Source organism: Culex pipiens, chromosome 3 (assembly GCF_016801865.2).
Source record: "Culex pipiens pallens isolate TS chromosome 3, TS_CPP_V2, whole genome shotgun sequence".
In the NCBI taxonomy this organism is placed as follows: Eukaryota; Metazoa; Arthropoda; class Insecta; order Diptera; family Culicidae; genus Culex; species Culex pipiens.
In genome coordinates, this window is record NC_068939.1 from 162586696 (window position 1) to 162610722 (window position 24027).

Genomic DNA, 24027 nt, shown 5'->3' on the forward strand with positions numbered 1-24027 from the left:
AAAAAATTGTGATTTCCCAACAGCAAAGCCCAACTAGATTGACATATTTGTCTAAAATCTCTACTACAACATGGCGCCTTAAATGACAATCCCATCAACCCAACCAGGAAAAGTTCCACAAAAAAAAACTTTGTCCTGCGCAAGTAAGCGCATTCACCTGTGAAAAGCTGAAAGGACACACATCAACAATGCTCAGACACAAATGCTGTTACCACAGGTCGCGCGATCCGGAGGGCGAAAAACTTTTTCCGTTGGCTCGCGCGAAGCATTCCCAACTTTTAATGACGACATGCTTCCTGATTATCTTTATTATATTTCAGTTTGTTCGAGGGGGGGAGGCGGGTGGTTAAAAGTTTCGCCCGGAATGTGAGCAATAGAGAAGTTGGTTCAAATGAGCAAAAGGGAAGGAGAGTTAAGCGTAAAGTAAACCGGAAGTACCTTTCCGTCGGACAACCGTGGAATAAGTGGCAGTTTTATGGACTCGTAATTAAGCAGGGTTTTTTGCAGCTTTCAGTAACGCTTTTCGTACAAATGGAGCTTGAGTACAGTGAAACCTCAATTGTTTGAGTTTGTATCGGGTTAGGTGTTGAAACTGTCAAGCAGACAGCGTCTTACTGTTGACCCAACAGAGCGTGACACAATATCCACTTTAACAACTCTTGAATAAAACAATTCCCCACCAGGGCTAGTCCAACCTCGTTAAGGTCAGTTCTGAGCAGAGTTGTGTTCGAGAAACGAGAGTAAAATGAGATGCACCTCATTAGCATCCTGGTGCTGGAAACAGGAGCCGGAAGAGAGCGCGAGAGAAAAAGTGCTGAGCTGTGAGAACGGGCAATCGTACAAACCCGGGTTGCCTACCATCCAGGCGTGTAATGACGATTTACAATGCTGATCAGCCTGTCCGTTCGTTTGGCGCCCCCGGCTGGCTGGCAACACTGCCGATTCGCATTGCAATTTCCCGGATGGACGGAAATAAACCAGACGAGACCACCGCCGGAGGTATTAGTACACACACACACACACACACAAGCTTACTCATTCAGAGACTAATGGAAGCGACTATGTCTGAACTGCACTTTGTTCGTAATTGCATTATTCTGGCACTGCTGCTGTTGCAGAGGAGTGTCTAATTACGACTTGATTGGGTGCTTTCAAACAAGCTTTTGGAGGTAGAATAGCACTGGAAGGTAAAGTAATCGGAATTACTGGCGGTCTGTGGGGTTTGTTTGGTGTTCAGTTGCTGGCTTGCGCCATGGATACTAAAAACGCAAATATCACAAATGATCTGAACAGTTCCGATGCTCCGGAGCACATAATACTTCACTTCATAACCATGTGTCTTTTAGCACCATGCACAGTAAGTCTAGTGAATTTGTGGGCTATCAAGATAAGAATCAAGCTTCTCATATTGACCTTACTGGTGAGCTGTGCCATTCTTCGACGGTTTCTCCCAAGCTATGGAAAAGTAAGTCTGAGCGATACGTTTCTCTTCATGGTCGGTTGCAAAGGTCGAAAATCTCACTTCAATCGCCGAGAGCTCTGGATCATAATTTTGTACGGAATCGTTTTGCATAACCTGCTCAACACATTCAATACATATCAGATGGCATTCAAAACGGTCTCAAGCGAGATCAAATGTTATCAAACGGTGAAAGAATTCGTCGATTCCGACATACTAGTAATGGCTCACCAGGATTTCAAACCATATCTAGCAACGATTGTGCATCCCATAATTCAAAAACGCCTAGTTCTTGCCAATTTCACCAAGGTAAATTTGAAATCAAAACGTTACGCCTACGTGATTAGCTGCGATCTAGCAAATTTTATATCCAAAACGGTGGCTAACTACAATCAACGAAGGGGAAAGTTTATGATGGCAGCGATAAATGATCCAATTTCAAATGTTATTTTACCCAACGATCTTGGAGCGCTGGGACCAGAATTCGCCCCGGAAACAGGAATATTAGCGTATCATACTCGAAAAACAGTTGACGAAGATTATCACGTAATAAATGTTCAGAAGACATCAACCCAATCGGACAAAACTAATTTATCGATACATCGAAGTGCCCTCTGGGAGGTTGTTTGGTTGTTGTACCTGTCCTCGGTGGTTGTTTTCATCGTGGAACTTGCAGTTCACCGAGTGCAAGTAAGGAAACGAGCCCGCAAGGTTGACGCAAAGATCTCGGGTGTGAGGACGAGATCCCACTCGGAGCCACTGTTCCACAAAAGCCTAACGAAAACTGATCGTGGTTATGAAAGTGAACCCGGTTGCATGCTCGACAGTCGATATTGATTCGATATCTTACAATGTTCATCGTAAACAGCGAAGCAACCAACTAAGTGGTGCAACTCAGCGCGGATAATCAATCGTGAGCTACCACGATTCGCAAGCGGCCACCGACCTGATCGGACGCTTCAGCTTTTCAGCCTGTCGATGCCACTCACACAAGCAAATGCTCAGAAAGGGAGTGAAGCGGCACTCGTTTCGTCTGCACTAACACAGTAAACGCCGTCAATTCGAATATGCGCGTTGTTTGTTTCTGAGCAATTCTCTACGAAATCGGTCTTTTTGCATTCCTCACTGAGGTAAGGCTATAATCCTGCTCTAAAAATAAACTTTGCATAAAAACGTCGTAGACCCATCTTCATGTATACATATCGACTCAGAATCGAAAACTGAACAAATGTCTGTGTGTATGTGTGTGTGTATGTAAGTATGTGAACAACAAACTAACTCATGTTTCTCGGCACTGGCTGAACCGATTTGACCCGAACCTAATGCATTCGACTTGGTTTAGGGTCCCATAGATCGAGTTTTATACAGATTGAAGTTTCGATATGTAGTTCAAAAGTTATGTATAAAAATGTGTTTTCACATATATCCGGATCTCACTTAAATGTATGTAAACTATGTCCGGATCCACCATCCAACCCATCGTTGGTTAGGTTATCAAAGGACCTTTCCCATGAGTCCAAAACATTGAAGATCTGGCAACCCTGTCTCGAGATATATCCACTTAAGTGATATTTATGTACTTTTTGGAAGCCGGATCTCACTTAAATGTATGGTTAGGTTATCAGAAGACCTTTCCAACGAGCCTAAAACATTGAAAATCTGGCAACCCTGTCTCGAGATATCCCCACTTAAGTGATATTGATGTACTTTTTGGAAGCCGGATCACACTTAAATGTATGTAAACTATGTCCGGATCCACCATACGACCCATCGTTGGTTAGGTTATCAAATGACCTTTCCAACGAGTTCAAAACATTGAAGATCTGGCAACCCTGTCTCGAGATATCCCCACTTAAGTGATATTGATGTACTTTTTGGAAGCCGGATCTCACTTAAATGTATGTAAACTATGTCCGGATCCACCATACGACCCATCGTTGGTTAGGTTATCAAAATACCTTTCCAACGAGTTCAAAACATTGAAGATCTGGCAACCCTGTCTCGAGATATCCCCACTTAAGTGATATTGATGTACTTTTTGGAAGCCGGATCTCACTTAAATGTATGTAAACTATGTCCGGATCCACCATCCGAACCATCGTTGGTTAGGTTATCAAAAGACCTTTCCAACGAGTCCAAAACATTGAAGATCTGGCAACCCTGTCTCGAGATATCCCAACTTAAGTGATATTGATGTACTTTTTGGAAGCCGGATCTCACTTAAATGTATGTAAACTATGTCCGGATCCACCATCCAACCCATCGTTGGTTAGGTTATCAAAGGACCTTTCCCATGAGTCCAAAACATTGAAGATCTGGCAACCCTGTCTCGAGATATATCCACTTAAGTGATATTTATGTACTTTTTTATTCCGGATCTTAAAAATAGATGAAATTTTTGTACAATTCCATCATATCATCCATTGTTGGTAATAAGTGAGGAAGGCTCCAACCACATAGGTGGATTAAGTTAGTTTTTTAATATAAAAAAATGAATAACTGCGACTCTTTTCAAAAAAGTTACCTAAAACTAGTTATAACTTGGAAACGGTCACTTTATCAAAATTTTGCTTCAGTACTTTTTGTTTCCAAATTCGGTTTAATGATGTTGAGAAATGTTTGCGACCAATTTTTCGACTTTTTTTTAATAAAATGGCATTGGTTCAAAAAATCATAACTCGCTCAAAGATTTTTTTGCACAACCTGGAAATTTCTGAAAAGTTGGCTTTGATGTCCTCTAAAACTTATCAAAAAATTAAAAAAAATTAAAAATAGTAATTTTTGCAAATCAAGTTTAAGTGACAAAAAATGAAATTAAAAATCACCATTTTTTTTACCGTGTATCATATTTTTTCAGTGTAGTCCTTATCTATACCTACAACTTTGCTGAAGACACCAAATCGATACAAAAAATTCCTTCAGAAGATACAGACTTTTGAATTTTCATGTATAATTTTTGTATGGACAGCTGGCAAATTTGTATGGAAAAACTAATGGATATGGACAAATTAATGATGCAAAATGGCTTCTTTGGCCATACCGAAGGCACCAAAAAAGTTTCAGCCGGATTACAAAATACAAAAATTAAAAGACAAAGGTTATTTACTTATGCTCGGGGTGTGAGTTGGCGCAGAGTTACTCTTATGTAATAACTAATTTTTGATTATGCTGATCTTCTCTGCTTTCTGATAAAATAAATATCTTATTAACCTTCGCAACTTTATGTTTAATTTTGATTGACTTTGTACTCAAATATTCAGTGAAAATTTCCCACATAAAGTTTCCCTCCACTTCACTCGTTTTTTCCCTCCCCTTTTCCCTTCACACCGCAAATTTTTGCCATTTTTTGGTCACTCCGTGTAGCGAAAGTTCATCTTGCCATGTCACAGCCTCCAGAAGCAACAGCAAAAATAAAAAAAAAACCTTTTGGGTCGCCCTCACCGGGAAGCCATACCTCTGATCAAATATTCACATCCCTTTTTGTTTCTTTTTTTTTTTTTGAATGTGTAAAAAATCCGGGGCCAGGAAACCTTTCAAGGGACCCCGCGCAAAACGAGGAGCAGCTTAGACAGAAATGAGGTTATTTTTTCAACATGTGTGGGAGGGGGGGGGGGTCTTCCGTGTGTCACTGATGCCCGGGAAATCCTTTTTCCTTATCCACTTAGTCACACGTACGGCGATGTGTGCGAAGGTGTTCCTGTTTGAGGTGTAAATTAAATTCTCTGCATCGTGAAGATGGTTTGCTGTTCCACTGGAGAACGGAAGCTGAACATGAACTTGAAGGGATTTTGTACTTCATAAAGTATCATCAAAATTGTGAGAGGAAATGGCTCTTAGACTGAGAGTAAAAAGGTACAGTGAGGGTACAACTAAGAGCATTTTACTCTCAAGTTCATTTTAAAATTGTGAATCAACCAAAACAAAACAACACTGTAAACATTGCCTTTACAGCTTCGGCCATGATCACTCGATTAATTGAGAATGCTCTCAGACAAAATCGAGGTCGTTTTACTCTTAGCCGTTTCTGGTGGGTTTAAAAAAATCCAATTCCGCAAACTTTCCGTGTCTCTCATTCCGATACCGGTGTCCACGGAATGCAACCTTTTTATCTCGGGATTTACCCGACAGCGTGTTTTATTCGCCTTCCCAACAACCGTTTGTCGTTCCGGCAGCAGCAGTCCTTTCTCGATTTGTCTGGAATTTGGATAAAATATGCATGTCAAGCTTTTTATTAGGTGGCATTTTTCCCATTCACGACGATTTACCCCCATTTCACTCGTGAACAATATGTTTGAGGTTACGTTTCTTGCTGTTCATTAATCGATATTGCTTTTTTTTCTCCTTGTTCGACTTTTCCACTTTCCAACCGCTGCTGCGCACCATCTGGTGGCGAACTCCCGCACCACCTCCTCTTAGCTGTAGTTTATTTTAATTAAAAGTCGTATTTTTATGCCTGGTTTTCGCCCCCAAACCAAGGTCCCGCTCCAAATATCCGGATCAGTGCGTCCGGAAAAGTTCTCCACCCCCAGTTTAAAAATGCATAATGTCTGATGATATTAAATGTTATTGGCACACACACACCGCGGCGAAAAAACTGGGGGGCAATTTCGCTTTTCCCGAGCGTTATAATTAACCATTATCACATTTCCGCATTAACCTCACGCTCAAACAACTGTCCGTTGGTGTTAAATTAAATTTGTGTGTTTGCATTGTGCAGGTGTCGTAACTTCCTCTAATTATTAATTTATTATTATTCCGCATGCTTTCGGTTGCCTTCATTGCACTAACTGTAATTATTTGCTCGCCAACTAACACCACAGACAAACGAATAAAAAAAATGATCTCATCCGGGTATCTTTGAAACTTTTTTCTTCCACAACCTTTTTCCTACACAGAGTCCAAGGTGTGCTCGTCGGAGGAGTTTACGTGCCGCAGCGCGACCGGAACCTGCATCCCGCTGGCCTGGATGTGCGACCAGAACCGGGACTGCCCGGACGGCTCGGACGAGATGTCGTGCAGTGAGTATTGCAAAATTTGGTTATATTTTACTCTGTATGGTTGGATCAATCGGGGGATATCACAATTCCTTAGGGGTTAACTTAAAAATTATGTTTTGTTTTTCTTTTTAACATACTTCAACTGGGATTTTATTCAAAGTAATACTCTCTTTAAAATTGTTAGGTATTTAGAGAGAAAAAAACATTAGTGTTGTTATCATTGCAACCAGATCAACTCATTTAGCCATATTACATTAAACATGAAACACATTGGGGTAATTCTCTACCAACTCACACGAAATCGGGAAAAGTTGCCCCGACCCCTCTTCGATTTGCGTGAAACTTTGTCCTAAGGGGTAACTTTTGTCCCTGATCACGAATTCGAGGTCCGTTTTTTGATATCTCGTGACGGAGGGGCGGTACGACCCCTTCCATTTTTGAACATGCGAAAAAAGAGGTGTTTTTCAATAATTTGCAGCCTGAAACGGTGATGAGATAGAAATTTGGTGTCAAAGGGACTTTTATGTAAAATTAGACGCCCGATTTGATGGCGTACTCAGAATTCCGAAAAAACGTATTTTTCATCGAAAAAAACACTAAAAAAGTTTTAAAAATTCTCCCATTTTCCGTTACTTGACTGTAAAAAATTTTGGAACATGTCATTTTATGGGAAATTTAATGTACTTTTCGAATCTACATTGTCCCAGAAGGGTCATTTTTTCATTTAGAACAAAATTTTTTATTTTAAAATTTCGTGTTTTTTCTAACTTTGCAGGGTTATTTTTTAGAGTGTAACAATGTTCTACAAAGTTGTAGAGCAGACAATTACAAAAATTTTGATATATAGACATAAGGGGTTTGCTTATAAACATCACAAGTTATCGCGATTTTACGAAAAAAAAATTTTGAAAAAGTTACTTTTTGCGTTTCTCTTTGTTTCGTCGTCCGTGTCTGTCGCGGGTGACCATGAACGGCCATGATCGATGACGACCAACTTTTTTAAAACTTTTTTTCGTAAAATCGTGATAACTTGTGATGTTTATAAGCAAACCCCTTATGTATATATATCAAAAATTTTGTAATTGTCTGTTCTACAACTTTGTAGAACATTGTTACACTCTAAAAAATAACCCTGCAAAGTTAGAAAAAACACGAAATTTTAAAATGAAAAATTTTGTTCTAAATGAAAAAATGACCCTTCTGGGACAATGTAGATTCGAAAAGAACATTAAATTTCCCATAAAATGACATGTTCCAAAATTTTTTACAGTCGAGTAACGGAAAATGGGAGAATTTTTAAAACTTTTTTAGTGTTTTTTTCGATGAAAAATACGTTTATTCGGAATTCTGAGTACGCCATCAAATCGGGCGTCTAATTTTACATAAAAGTCCCTTTGACACCAAATTTCTATCTCATCACCGTTTCAGGCTGCAAATTATTGAAAAACACCTCTTTTTTCGCATGTTCAAAAATGGAAGGGGTCGTATCGCCCCTCCGTCACGAGATATCAAAAAACGGACCTCGGATTCGTGATCAGGGACAAAAGTTACCCCTTAGGACAAAGTTTCACGCAAATCGAAGAGGGGTCGGGGCAACTGCTGTGTGAGTTGGCGGAGAATTACCCATTGAACTTATAATAACTTCTCAACTCAATGCATGTTGTTTTTATAAACATGGGAATTATATTTATTGTTTGATCAGTTAAAAAAGGAAAACATTTTTTGTTTATAAGATTTCATTGTATAACAAAAAATTCTTATCGATTTATTATCAGTAAACTAGTTCCAACAATTATATTTTTTATTGTTATCATAATCATAGTTATAACTTGTTTCGAAATTTGTCAACGCTGTTAAACTACAAAATCCACGTCGATTACTACATGGTCCGACAATAACGACAGAAAATCTTTTATTTTTATCAAATAACAATCATTAATGCTGCTGATAACCGACTCATTTAAAGTTAAGTGCCGTTCACAAATAACGTATCATTTTTCCGAGAATTTTAGAAAATACTTATATTTTAATAGTTGAGCAATTCTCCGGTCATTCGATGTTTTTTTTTGTATTTTATAATCCGGCTTAAACTTTTTTGGTGCAAACATGGGCACGAATTTCAAATATGAATAACTGCGACTATTTTCAAAAAAATTACCCAATAATGACTACAACTTGAAAACGGTGCACTTAATCAAAATTTCACATCGTACTTTTGGATTGCAAATTCAATTTTTCATCAAAAAATAAAAATGAATTTTATTTCGACCAATATTTCGATTCTTTGAAAAAATCAGTATTGATTTAAAAATTCATACTTGGTCAATGATTTTTGTACATTCTGGAAACTTCTAAAAAGGTGGCATTTTATGTTCCCTAAAACACATATGGATGGATAGCTGCCAAACTTGTATGGAAAATTATATGGGCAAACTAAATGGCTTATCTGGGCATACCGAAGGCACCAAAAATGTTTCAATCGGGTTAAAAAATACAAAAATTTAAATTAAAGAAAAAAAGATCTATTTTGTTGAGAACCACCACATTTTACACTAAAATTCAAACAAATCTTTGATTATCTATTTGTTATCATTGCGCTTAGTGATTATTCACGCTGAAAATGTCAAGTTTTAGCGGATATATCATACCAAATCATTGAATTTCGTTGGAATTTCATGGAGAAATCTCAAATACTCCAGAAAATTTTATTTGTAGTTGTTTTTTCGGAATTAAAATAATATTTCGAAAACCAACTCAATTTATTTTGAGGAAACCAAAAAACATTTAGATTTTATTTTGGAATTTTACCTATGAAATTAAATGGTAATTCAATTTAAATTACACGTAGTGGGTGACGATTTTCGAGATTTTCAATTTCCCGGGAATCGAGAGTTGAAATTGGCCATTGCCCGGGAAATCCCGGGAACCGGGTGTTATTTTGTTTGACTATGCCAATAGTGGCAATAATTGGTGTGAAAAATAAGTTTTTTAATGAATTTACTTATAAGTGATTCTAAATAATTCTTTAAAACGCTAATTAAATAGCTGATTTAGAGGAATTATATCTACCTTACGATTTTTTTTTCTAAATACAAGATTGTTTTTTGAGCTTTTGGAACTCTGGGACTGACTGGGAATTTTAGTTTAAAATGTGATTTTTGCAATATGATAAATAACGACTCAAACAACAATTTAAACTTGTTTTGTAAATATTAATTGAAAAAATATTTACAGTTATAAGAAAAAAACCCGAAGATTCACAATTGGCGGACAATAACTTTACAAAGGTTGCCAAAGTTTTTTTTTCACCAAAATATAATTTAATATTGAGGTTGATGTGAAACACAAAATGACTCATTGACATTTTTTGGCTTCTCTTAATTATAATTATTGGAATTCAAAATTTAAACTTTCTGAATAAGAAGATTAGAGAAGAATTGGTTTATTCAAACTGGAACATCGAGCATTGAGCATCCAATGTTCAAAACAATTTAGAATTTTCCACAAAATTTTCTGTTTAGTTTATATAACTTTGCTTCGATATTTATAAAATTAAAATTTCCTAAGAGTCTCGACCAAATTTCCCGGGAATCAAGAGGTCCAAAAATGGTCGATTTCCCGATCCTTCAAACAGCATAATTAAATTATTTCATTCTGTATCCCGATTCCATCCTCTAATCATTGCATTATCGAAAAACAAGAAATATCAAATTTGAAACGAAGCTTCATTTTGTTTCAAAAAAACGTATAATACAGCAATTCCCCACGAAAACAGCATGATTCGAAAAAAAAAGTTTTTCGATCGGGCTCGAATTTTTTCGACCCTTTTTTTTTTTGGCCCTTAGGGTGACCTACGCCGTGTTAGGGTGGTCCGAAAATGGCAATTTTCGTCGATTTTCGCAAAAACCACTTTTTTTTTTTTTTGCTGTCCGCAAAATTGTTAAATTTCACTAGCCTCAGTTATTTGTAATCAAATTCTTTTACTTTCAGAAGCCTGTAAAAAAATAGTTAATGAACGGCGTTAAATTGAAAAAAAGTATTGTCGAAGATAGCGAAAATCTTTTATTTTTGTTAAATTACAATACTAAAATTTTGATTATTTGCAAATATTGGTACCAAATTACGTGAAACATACTTAGATTCTCACGACATTAATGTTTTTAGTGTGAAATGCTTGAATTTTCACAAAAGAAAAGTGATTAATGTGGCTATTTGAGAAAATAGCAAGAAGATCCAAAAATCTAGCTAAATATTTAAAAAGGTCGTATGAAAACTTACAATGCTGTTTTGAAGGCCTCGGGACCAAAGAGCCTATGTCTGAAAATATTTTTTCAGATTCCTCGGAAAGTTTTACATAACATATAAAAAAATTTGACGCAAAAAATTTCGACGCGCCGCGCGCAAAAATGGGAAAATGACGAAAACGGTAAAAAACGGCTTTTTTCACTAAAACTGCGATAACTTCAAAATTTCAGCGATGGCCTATACATGTTATGGTACCAAAAGTTGCGTACTTCAATTAAGATCGGAGAACTTTTTTTCGAATCATGCTGGTTTCGTGGGGAATTGCTGAATAAATGTTTTATTTCTTGTAACAGCTTTGTAACCGCAATTTCAATACCCAAACCAAAATTTGGAAAAAAATGTATGTAATTTAACTAAACACGCATGTTCTGCAATCGATTGTACTCATTTTAAATGACGAAAATGTTTACAATTTTGACAAAACTTGCAGTGAAATTTGCTTTGGCCAAACTGCAATGTTTTGTTTGTATGTTTTTTTACAGTTCTTTTGTTTGCTAATGAATATCTCCAAGAGTTCAAAAATCACGTTTTTCCAATTCATTTTTTTTTTGCGGATAAAATATTTGCTAATTTTTGTTGTTGCTATTTTTTGAATAAGAAAAACTTTAAATTTCACGGAATTTTGCGGGAATTTCCCAATTTCACGCTGTCCGCAAAATTGTTAAATTTCACTAGCCTCAGTTATTTGTAATCAAATTCTTTTACTTTCAGAAGCCTGTAAAAAAATAGTTAATGAACGGCGTTAAATTGAAAAAAAGTATTGTCGAAGATAGCGAAAATCTTTTATTTTTGTCAAATTACAATACTAAAATTTTGATTATTTGCAAATATTGGTACCAAATTACGTGAAACATACTTTAGATTCTCACGACATTAATGTTTTTAGTGTGAAATGCTTGAATTTTCACAAAACAACAAAATTTTCAGATTTCTATGATTTCTTTCTATAACATCTATAAAAAAATAAAGAGCATTTTTAATGCTAATAGCAAAATTTTTACAAAGTTCCGTATTTTTCAAAACCCTACATTTTTATTACTTGCAATTTTGGTACCAAACGATGACGTGTAATTTTGATTTTATTTATAAAAAAAAATCACAAAATGCGTTTAATTTGTAAAAATTCAATGTTAACATTTAAAACGTCGATAGATTTTACAAAATTTCAAGGCTTTTTTGTATTTTCAAAAATGCGATATTTTATAACAATTTTAGTAATTTTAGTAATTTTTAACCGCTCCCGAATTTCTCTCAGAAAATCAATTTGCTGATGATTTTTTTTATGAATTTCCTTGTCAGCACCACTTAAAATTATTTTTTTCACTTTGTTTACACACGTTACACTTGCAAGTTTAGTTGTGAAAAAGATGTTCCGCTGAATAATCAAGATGATGATTTTTTTAAGATTCTTTTTACCGATCTTTCGTGCGCGAGAGAGGAGAGCATGCTCCCTTTGGATTTTTTCTCTCGATGAACATTCAATGATTTTCTTTTGATGAAGATTATTCCATCGCTGTGGACCACCCATGGTTGCCCCTCCGTTGATGAACAGGAACTATCAGCACACACTTGTCAAAATTAGACAAGTTTAGACAATTTTGATTATTGGGCCAATATGGGTCTACATGGGATAAAAATGCTATTAAAATATCAAAAAATCTGTACCTTTAGAACAGATTTTCTGATCGATTTGGTGTCTTCGACAAAATTGTAGTTGCTTAGAACTTTAAAAAAAATGTAACACTCTAAAAAGAATTTTCGATTGAACCAATTGAACCAAGCAAAATAGTCATTTTGAGAAAATCTCATTTTTGGATATGAAAAAAATATATATATATTAAAAGTGTTGCCAAATTTCCCCCTAAAATATCAAGACCGGGTAAAAAAGTTGATATATTTTATTTTGGAAGTAAAATCAAATTTTTTCAATCGAAAAGTAAGTTACTCGTGCTCTGTTTTTAATATTATGGCTCCCTAAAATTCATGTCTTTTTGATAACGTGACTTTTATTATCTGAAAAAAGCCTAATTAAGCTTGACAATTCTGATATTCTTTTCTCAAGAAAGAATCATTTAATTTAAAATAAATGCCCCTTTCTGTATGACAACATTATTATTGTACACAGTAAAAAATTGTAATCTTTTATGATGTAATTCAGCCCCAATTTAGACTGAATAATCGTCGTTACACCATATTAGTGGTAAAATTACACATTTTCAGAGGTAAAACTACCCTTTTTCCCTTCCCAGATGTGATATTACCATTTTTTTTTCTGTGTATGAAAACTCATATGCAGGGAATAATTATGAAAAATTACATGTTTGATAATGGGAAAAGTTCGAAAAGTCGAAAAAAAACAAAAGAGAAGAATCTTTGGCACAAATTTTAAAAATATTTGAAGTATGCCAGATGAATCAAAAAAATAAAAACCGTATAATTAATATATTCAAAAATATGTTTGTCCCGGATTATAAACAAAGGTATTGAGTTTTTGATAACTCAATCAAGCAATGGTGTTAATGTTTGACATACAAATTTATATTGTCTGATTTTAGGCAATTGATAGTTCTCTTTGTTTTCTAGATTGAATAAATGTTAAATTGAGCATGTCCAAATTAAGTCTCGATTACATTGACAAACAACTATTCGGCATTTTAGTTAAACTGAGAGAGCATAATTAAATCTGCACTCGCAATATTTCACCCCAAAGTGAACTCGCGACTCCGTGCCGTAAACGATTGCGATTTCCCCAGGAATCAGCAATAAATTTGCCACCCCCATCTACTAATTACTTCGAGTTTATTACGAGTTTATAGTCGTTCAACCAATTTCCAGCGTATTCATTAAATTACCTTAATCCGCAAACTGACACGTGTATCCGCACCGTCAGACGCAAACATTTACAAAACACAGCCAGACAGACGCGAACGCAAACGCACACATGTGTTCGCGTACTCTGCAAAACCACTAATCGAATAAATTAGGCTCTAGCCGAAATATTCCGGCGCGTCGTGTCCCGGCCGTTGTTGTCCCGCAACGTTGACGACTGTTTTGGCCCCGAGGGCCCGTTTGCTTGTATCAAATTGTGTTGCTCGGTTGTTGGATCCTTCCTCGGTACGAAGAGGACTGTTCAAAATTTGTTTATAATTAAATTTAATTCTTAAACTAAAATAATGCAAAAATTCAAACAATTTCGAAGTTTTTAAAAATTCAGACATTTTGATCAAACTTTGTTGATTTTTTTTTGCTGTGCCTCCCACGCATCTTGAATTTAATTAATATCTAACAAGACAAGCACAAGGGACGACACTGACCTGGGGCACTCCGAGCTTCTCCGTAAATTGATCGATCCGATGGAGACGCACGATACCTTCGCCGCCGCAATGATGCCAATACCGCACTAATATGACTAACTAATTTGCCACGGCGTGTTGTTGCACAAATCCCACCGACGAAGCCAAGAAGCGGCGGGAGAGTTTAGTTGTTTCGCCGAGTCACGTCCTTCAACCAGACGACGACGACGAGACTCAGCGGTGTGATGGATCTGGTGCAAGCTCATTATGGCAAAAGCATCCTTCTGAACCACGACCACGCACACAATACCCATCAATTGTGTGTAATTAGATGGAGTTAGTGGACAGGGATGTGCAAAGGATTAATTTATGAGAGTATCCACATTTCCATGAATAGACTATTTGAAAAGACTGGGGTACCAAATCATATTCACAGCGTTATTTATTCAATTTTGCAAAAAAAAATATTCATGTTTCATAAACGTGCTTTGTTCGCGATTCCCATTTTCACGGTTTTCGGAACACATTTTTCTCTGTGTATAGACAAAATAACTTTTTGTCCGTTTTTTTTTGTTTACCATTTCCGTAACACAGTAAGGACATTTTTGTGCCATTTTTTGTGGAACCTCTCCCCCCGCACTTCGTCTTACCATCCAGCTGCAGCTTTGTTGACAAACAAACGGAGCACGCGTTCACACAACCCGGGAGCATGTTGACAGCTCTCATACAAACTGAGCGTACCCCTTTTTGTGGGCCCAGTGGGCCTAAGATGGCGGCCTTCGTTATTATCTAGCCAAACTTTTGAAAATATCGAATAGTTGAAATAAATATAATTTTAGCTATGTTTCGGTTTAAAACGACAAAATAAGCAGTCTGGAATCATTTTCTTAAAAAAACTTCTTTAGGGTTACGCCACGTTCAAATATTAGTTTAGAACAAATGAAGTGAGCGTGCCGCGAATGCCGTCACGAAAAAAAGGTTTTCCATGTAAATTTCGAATTGCGTATTTAATGGGCGAACTCCGAGTAGGCCCACTGGCCATCTGTCGGTGTATACGCGCAACTCACGAAAACTGTCATCTTAGGGTCCGGCTGCGTTCACATGATGGCGACATCGAGCCAGAATTAGTGGTGGTCATGTGGTTAAAAATGATACATTTTCAAGAAAAATAATGTTTTCCGACTGAATAAAAAATTACGAGCATGTTCAAACAATTATTCCTGATGTCAGAGAATTGACTAAACATCAAAATTTTAATCCACAATTTTTCTATGAATTGAACTTTTTCACACCAATTGGGAACCCTTAGGTCTATTCACGACCGTTTCCAGTGACCGTGAGAAGATGCCAGAATATCCAGTTACCAGCTAAATCCACAATAATTGATGTGGACAAAGTGCAATAATACAGAATTATATGTAAAAATACATTTTTTAATGTGTATGTTCGCATTGCACCATATTTAACTTTTAGGAAATAAAATTGAATTAATAATGAAATCTGTTTTAAAAAGGGCGCACCGTAGCGTTCATTTTTTCAATTTTCTTAAAAATAAGCCAGTCAGTGAAATAAGATTTTTTGTTGTAAATATCACCCTAAATGTAAAATTTTTAATTTTATTATGTCTTGAGAAATTTTTTTAAAGTTTTTTAATGTTCAAAAATGAAATGTTTCCTAGTTCAAAATTATAACTGAAATAGGAATTCACTAAATGCTGAAAAAAATATTTAAAACTTAACAAAAAATTACCTCTAATTCTTTGTAAAAATTGAAAAAGTGTTAAAGAGTAAATTTCTGGAAATTTGCAAATTTATTCATGATTTTCAATTTTTATATATGGATCATTCCAGGTCAACTGGGTACACTTTTGGATTCGACCTTTACCGATTTGGACCAAACTTGGAGGGAACGTTCATCTATCGATAGTTAATAGAAATCCCTAGTTCAGTGCTGATGGAACCATCCCTCTATTTTTGGCACCGCCCTCTTTTTTGACAAATTTCTAAAAAACTTTTTTTTCTTTTGCAACTTTTTGAGCAAAAGACTTTCTTTAGTTTTGACCAATTCCTTATATTTTATTTTTTTTTTTATTTTTTTTATCACCCTGGACAATTTTACATAATAATCCATATAGACCTCAAACTAAAATGGACTATTAGTGAGAAACAGCGATTTTACTGAAGAAAAATTTGATTTTGCGCAGCACTCAGAAGTACAAGGTGTACTTTTCAACAAAAAGGGATGAATCCCGCATAGTTCGGTTTTAATATGTGAGAAACTTATTTCGGATTTGAATTCATTGAATTCATAGAGTGCTGTGCAAAATCAAACTTTTTTAGTAAAATCGCTGTATCTCGCAAATAGTTCATTTAAGTTTGAGGTTTAAATGGATTATTATGTAACGTTGTCCGGGGAACACGATGCATCGCGATGGTGATAACGTAAAACAAATAACAATATAAGGAATCGGTCAAAACTGAATTTTAATACTTTTTTTTATTTTTTTTTTTGTTTTTTTTAAACGTAATGCAAGTAGTGGATTTTTCTTGGTGCTATTTAACATGCCCTCATTTTTCAACACGCAGTTTTTCGGAAACGTTTGATTCGATTTTCTATGTTAAATTGAAACTTTAGTGAAAGAATTTCTTCTTTTAAAAAAAAGTACACATTTTTTTCAATCACGAAAAACTTAATAATAGGAAAATGTGTTTAAATGTTGAGCTTGTTTTTTTTTTACTTTCAAATTTATTTTAATAAAAAAAAAACAAAAAAATCTTCGATTATTTTTTGAAACTGAAAAATCGATCCAATAGTCTCCGAAGAAGTGCGAGTTGAAAAATTAGAGCTTATCAAGTTACAATGAGAATAACACATTTTTTTAAATTTATTTATTTCTTAAACTTTAGGAGGCTGAATCTCAACAATCAATAAAGTTAAAAATAAAAATTGTAGAATTTTTCTTTCTGCTTTTGAAAGTATTTGTGTTGCAGAGGTGGTGAAATAGTAGTTTATGCAACAAGTTTCAAAAAGAGGATTTTTTCCGCACGAGCCGTACATTTATCCAACGAGGTTCACCGAGTTGGATAAATTCAAAGAGTGCTGAAAAAATCAAGTTTTGCAACGAGTTCCATACAACATTTTTTGCAATTCCAAAAAACACACACTGAGTGAAATTTTAAGTCAAATTTTCATGTATTTTGTCAATAAATCGTTTAAATCAAAAAAATGTTGAAAAGTGTTACTTTTCAAAACAAGTGCTGAAAAGTTCAACTTTTCAGCACCCATTTGAGTGCTGGAAAGTAGAACTTTTCAGCATTTATTTTGAAAAGTGTTGCTATTCGATTCTGTTATTTTTGGTACAGAAAAGTAGGCTATTTCATCGTTTAAGAATGACAGGAAAAGTGAGTAGTTTCACGACGGAATTGCAAAAATTATTTTTTAATTATTTTTAGCCTGCATGGTGCTAATTTGGAAATTTAGTGTCAAAAATGAATCTTTTTTGTAAAATGCGACGCCCGATTTGATGTCATACTCAAAGTAAAAAAAACTATATTTTTTATTAAAAAAACATGTTAAAACCTCTGACATTTTTTGTTACTCAACTGAGAAAAATTGTGTGACATGTCAATCAATGGGAAATTTCATAATCTTTTCGAATTTGAAGGAGATACAAAAAAATGATGTAAAAACATAAGGGATTGCTTGTACATCCACAAGCTTTTTGCGATTTTACGAAAAAAATGTTTTTGTTTTAAATGGAAGCTTGCTGATTCACAATTGCTAAAAAAATGAGATTGACTATTGGCGAAAATTTAGTACGAAGAACATCAAGAGGCGGGGTTTGATCTTCACGATCAACCTGTAATGTTTGATATAATAATTTTGTTTCAAATATGTGTTTTAAAAGTTGTTTTGTAATGTTGATAGAGCAATTTCCCACGAAAACAGCATGATTCGAAAACAAGTTCGGACTCAATTTTTTCTGAGGGTTCCTTGGCCGAAATAATTAGACCCGTTTTTTTCTTTTATTTTTTTTTTTGTTTGGCCAGTAAGGTGACTTACGCCGTGTTAGGGTGGTGCGAAAAATGGCAATTTTCGTCGATTTTTGTAAAAACCACATTTTTCAAAAAATCATAACTCCGCACCATTTCAACCGATTTTAGCTGTCTTGAGCGCAAACGAGAGGATATTAGATAGACTTTTAAGGAAAAATAGTTAAAAGTTTCAAACATCCAGCCTAACATTTCTAAAGGTCAAATGAAAACATAAAATGCTCTTTTGAAGGTCTCGGGACCAAAGAGGAATTCCTCGGAAAATTTTAAATGATGGTAAAGTTATGTTTTCAATTTTCCGAGATACATTTTTTTTTGAAAATGAGAACTGGGTTTATCGACGCGCCACGCGAAAAAAAAAAGAAAAATGACGAAAATGGCAAAAAAATTACTTTTTTCACTAAAACTACGATAGCTTAAAAATTTCAGCAATTTCTTTTAAACGTTAGGGTACCAAAAGTTGCGTATTTCAATTATGAAAATTTCTGTGACTTTAAATTGGTTGGAATTAGTTTAAATGTTGGTTTAAAAGAAAAAAACATATTTTTTAAAGTAAAATAAATCGATATTTGTTCATGTTTAACGGATCTTTCGACAGAATTCGACAGATTTATGTTCTGTTTTTATTCATTCATCATTAATTAACGAGCATGAGCAACTCAGCTTCCTAATAAATTACCCATCACTGCCATCCATTCCAATCATCAGCGAAAGCAAACTTTGGATTCTAGTGTTTGGAGCGGGGGGGGGAAGGCCCGGGCAAAATTGGATTATTCATTTATTTATGCATATTATTCCAAAGCCCCTTTCACCCGTGTTGCTGTTCAAATTATGCTGCCATTGCTCAAATACTCTGCGAGACTTCGATTTTAACCCGCACATAAATAACAGAACGTGCGTGGCACCCTCAATCCCCTGAAGGGGAAGTATATTGATTTTCATAACGCAATTAGCCAGGCGAAGGTAATTGATTAAAACGAATTATGGATTGAAGTTGAACCCACCTCCCCCCCCCCCCCTCCTTCCCCCCCCTGGTGCATTAATTCGTGCGATAGCATTCGACTTTGGAAAATTGTTTGGCGCGTGGAAAATGCGCATTTTTTCCCCGATTGCAATTTATTCGGAACCGACTGTTTTGTTGAGGGGGCGCGATATTTATGCAAATTTTATTTGGGGTAATTATTTTTCACGAGCCACCAGATTTAATGGGAGTGCGCCAGAGATAAATAGATTGGTTAATTGAAAATGGATCTTGATCTCGGTGGTGGTTTATTGGCAGTTGATTTATTATAAAATTGATTTGAACGAAATATCATAGCGACTCAAAATTGATTTCTAGACTATAAATTTCAGTCTGTTTCACACGGCAACAGTTCCCCCGAAAAAGCTGTATCTACCTCAAAATTCTTCGAACCTACACCCACACAACTCACCGACAAAGTTGCACAATCTTGTTTTCGCCGTAGTCGACAAAAGTTCGAAAAATGGACAGGAGCTCGAACCGTGTCCATTCCACCCACCTACCTCGCACCCGGTGGCCACTGGAAATTAAGTTCACAGGACCATGAAATTTAATATATATTGCATCAACAGGATCGAGACCCCGGCTTCGCTTTGGTTCGTTCGTTGGTCCGTTCCATTGGAGTTTGAAAAAGCTCTGCAACATTTGCAGCACTACCGATTGGAGCACGTAGGTCGGTTTATGGTGAAAGACAGTATTTTTGGACTAAATTGTTTCAAAAAATAACCTTTGTCCGAAACCAACAACTTTTTTGGTAAAATTAGCAACTTTTTTGGTTAAATTAGCAACTTTTTTAGAACACTCAACAAAATTGATACGTTCACCCCTGAAAGGTATGCAACAAGCTCGGCGGTTTGTTGTCACACTCGCCCTGGCATACTCACAAATTCACACAATATGTGGGAGGTAAAAATCAGTGAGATCCGTTCCAGGTGTTCCGGGGAACCGCTCCCCGGAACGTCGTCCTGCAATATAGATAGCACCTTTATAGAATGTTGCACTGGCAAAAAAAAATGGCAACCGTATCATTTCAACCGTGTCCTTCGCAAGTGTCCCACACGCCAGGCCGGGACTCGAAAACAGATCCCGTTTAATTAAATGTCGATTAAAGTGTCCCGTCACACCCACGTGTGTGTGTGAAATGACCCCAAACCTCCCACCTTCACTTTCGTGAACCCCCGTTATAAAACGGTCTTTTTTTTTTTTGATAGTGACCATTTTTTGTTCCAACTCTTCCTCAAGGCTACTCGTTTTCAATCAACGATTATCGATAGGATCTCGGCGTTGCTTGGGGCAGCTGGTGGTGCCACCACGTGTGGAAGTGTTTTTTACTAACGGAGAATCTAAAGGGGGCGATAGAGGGCATCCACACTAAAACCGTCATTATCACCGTGAGGGTAACGTGTACGGAACGAGCACTGTATGGTGAATGAATTTTGGATTTTTTTTGGCATTTTTTGCGATTGCTTTAAAATGCATCTTATACCAACCCAGTTGCTTTGCAATAGTTAGTTTTCAAAATATCCAAGTATTGACGATAGTTTTTTCGCAGGAAAATCCTTTTTGCGGTACTTTGCATTAACATTTCACTAAAATTAAAAATATTTTTTTATTCAAGCCCCAACCCAAACACACTAAATATGATTTTCAACGCGGTAAATGATTATAAATGGATTCTAGTTGATTATGTTTTTGCCCTCTGATTTTTCGGACCGTTTTTGAAGGGTGGGGTGACATTAACATTGAAAAATATTTGCAACGGTATAACGTTTGAATGATTTTATGAGATTTTTATTGCGTTTGGTTTTTGTAAACTTTCGGAGCTAGTTAGGCTTTTCGCTTTCAAAATAAGTTTTTTTTATACTTGCATTCGAATGGTGAGGTTTTTCTATGTCGAATTATCAGGTTAAAATTCCGTAGTAACAGTTCAATAGGGCGAATCTGCGTTTTTTTCCTCTTTACGAAAATCAGTATATTTCTCCTAAGTAAACTAAAAATTTCAAGCCTACACCTACACCGTGCTAGGGTGGTCCCAAAAACGGCCTTTTCAGTACATTTTTTTTTGCAAAAAAAAACATTTAACAATAAATCATAAATAATTTAAAATAAATTTAGATCCGAAAAGAACAGCCAAACATCGCATGAAAATTTAAAATTATTATTGGAACCACCCTAGCGCGGTGTTGGAAGATCGACAAGTCGTCAAGTCGAAGCATAAACGACAGCACATTTACGCTTGCGCGTTTAACGCTGCGCGTGAAAGTGTTCTTTCTGGCTTTTAATAATTATTAGATTATTAGATTATTAGATCGACAAAGTGTTATATCAATACATTTTTTTAAGGTAATCATAGACTTACATTAAAGACTGAGTACCCTTTATTTTTTAAATTAAATTTAATTATCTTGCGACCCATAATGTACCCCTGAAATTAAAAAAAAATTGCATTCGAGGTTTAGTCTAAAAAGATTCGAAACTTTAGGTCAAATTCTCACTGGGTGGTATCATGCACCAATATATTTTTCGGAGTTTCATCATTTTGAAACAAAGGCTCTATTTCACCTCTGGTGATATTAAATCGGGTTCTTTTTTTATCTATCATTAATAGTAGTTACAGCGTAAATTTTTTTGACTTCTGAAAATAATATTCCACCCTCACCTTCAAAAAGTAAAAAAAAACATATTTTTTCAAGAAAACTTAAATGAAAATTAAATTGAAACTAATTTTCATTAAAACTCATTAAAAAATATTATCATAATTTTGTGATCTTTTGTCTTTTTGAAAATTTTAATCCTAGAAAAAGCAGACAATGACAATATATTAGCAAAATGCATTTGGTATTGTCAAATTTGACTGAAATTGCGTTGCAGAACCCAAATTTGCTGTCAAAAACGAGAAAAAAAAATTAAAAAATGTGTTCATGATCCGATTGTTCGATGTTATTAAGAAATCTTCGGCCAATCGCTTTTTGTTTATTCGAAACTTTGGATAGCCATGTACTGGGGTAAGCCACACAAAGTCCATGCACTATTTTGAAGAAAAAAAAATGTTTCAATGGTGTTCCAAAAAAAAAAGTTGGTTGAAAAGTTTATTTTGGATTCCGGGATGACTTCGGGATATTTTTTTTTTCTTTTTTTGTTAAAATCAGATTTATGGTGTTCACATTTTATTTGTATGTCAAATGCACCATCACTAAGGTTGCTAGCATTTTTTTATGGGAAAAAATATTCATATTAACGATTTATATTGCATTTTAAACTGAATTCGAACTGATTTGTGCTTCAAGAATAAAAAAAAATCACGTTTTATATGAAATTTGTTCTACGGAAAATGCCTATAAATTTGAAGATTTTTTTAAATTATGATTCGAAAACACACAACTGAAAAATGATCTTCTTAATGAAAATGATTCACTACAATATATATATATGATTTTTTACAGAATTACTGGTGTTATTTCGTTAAAAAAATATATAAAAAAACCCCTTACTGCCAAAGTAAGATAGAGATTTTTTAACATTTTTTGTTTACTATGATCAAATGAGTTGTTCGTACAATTTGAATTACGTTTTTGTGCCATGAAAAAACTTTCAAACGAAGTCAATTATAAACCTGAAATTATGTGGTATAATAAAACCTTTAAAAAAATCATTAATAGACTACTTTGTATGGTTTGAGAGGTGTTAAAAAATGAAAAAAAAGTTATTTACTCAAAACTAGAAGTAAAACAAACACGAGAACGATGGCTTTAAGGAAATAATAAAAAGCTGTAACATTTTGTTCAAGAGCTGAAACCAGTATGACTTATTATAGATAAGATATTTGTCATGAATGTCATAATTTCTGCATGTTTTTTTTTTTTTTTTTTTTTTCATTTCCAGTATGGGTATTGGTTAAACCACTGAAACAAGTTTAAAAGAATTGTGAATTTTAATTTTAAGTATGGATTCATTTTACTAACTTGATAAAAAACTACTTCCCATTGAAAAATACCTGAGATACTTTTTGGATTTATTTTACATGATTTATTGCAATTTGAAAAAAAAAAAATATTCATTTTCTTGTAGCTGTTCGATTTTTTACATGCAGTCAAGCAGTTATTAAACACTTATTTTAACCGTTAAAGTCGCTGTCCTTTACAATTTTTTGCATAATATTAATCAGAAACAAGTTCAGAAACAATTTTCAATATATTTAAAATTTCCCGGGAATTCCCGGGATTTCCCGGGAAATTGATTGAAAATTTCTCGTTTCCCGTGAAATCAGTAACCCCGGGAAATTGGACGCTCTACTATTCATCAACATTTTCTTAATTACCTTTACTAACTTTTTCAATATTTCAAAATTTTATGAAAAGTTCTTCTAGAGGTACTTTGAGCTCTACCACGGTCAGTATGATTCCATATCATTCCCTACGTATTAAATTTGTACTCTACATTTTGCGGAAAAATCTCAAATCTCAAATAATAATTTGTTGTAACTAACTGAAAACTGCAACTACTCAAAGCAGGACAAAACATATTTTTTTAAATAAAGCTTTTTGCAATTCCAAAATATTTGAACCAGATTTCATATTTAAACTAGACTTCGATTTGAACATTTGAAAAATCAAATAATTTCGTCACCCAGTGTCCTTCCTGCCCCCCTCCTTCAAGCCAACAAACTCGTTACCTTTACCGCGTGAAGCAACTAGTGAATAACGCTGCTGTAATCACCCGTTCGCACCCGTTCCTTCGTGTTCTCCTCGATGGAGCACTGTAATTCGAAAAGATAGAGAGATTGAAAAATAATCGTAAATTTCCTCCACCTGAATGCTGAAAATAACCCTGGTCAACCAGGACGGGGGCGAATTCTTGGGTCTCCCTGCTCTAAAAGCACCGTAATGGGGTCAGTTTTCGT

General features: G+C 35.1%; 1 protein-coding gene across 7 annotated transcripts in view; it reads left to right on the forward strand.

The window, feature by feature from the left end:
* Positions 1-24027, forward strand: part of LOC120429861 (very low-density lipoprotein receptor-like) — a 373714-nt gene that overhangs the window by 235767 nt on the left and 113920 nt on the right. For 6 of the 7 annotated variants that reach the window (XR_008212404.1, XM_052709697.1, XM_052709693.1 and 3 more), the window contains exon 3: positions 6355-6477. The exons of the other annotated variant lie outside the window; for it this stretch is intronic. Coding sequence is in view for 5 of the 6 variants with exons in the window: in XM_052709693.1 (XP_052565653.1) it covers positions 6355-6477 (123 nt within the window). In the remaining variant the exon portion in view is untranslated. The remainder of the gene's footprint in view (positions 1-6354; positions 6478-24027) is intronic. 7 annotated transcript variants of the gene reach the window in all.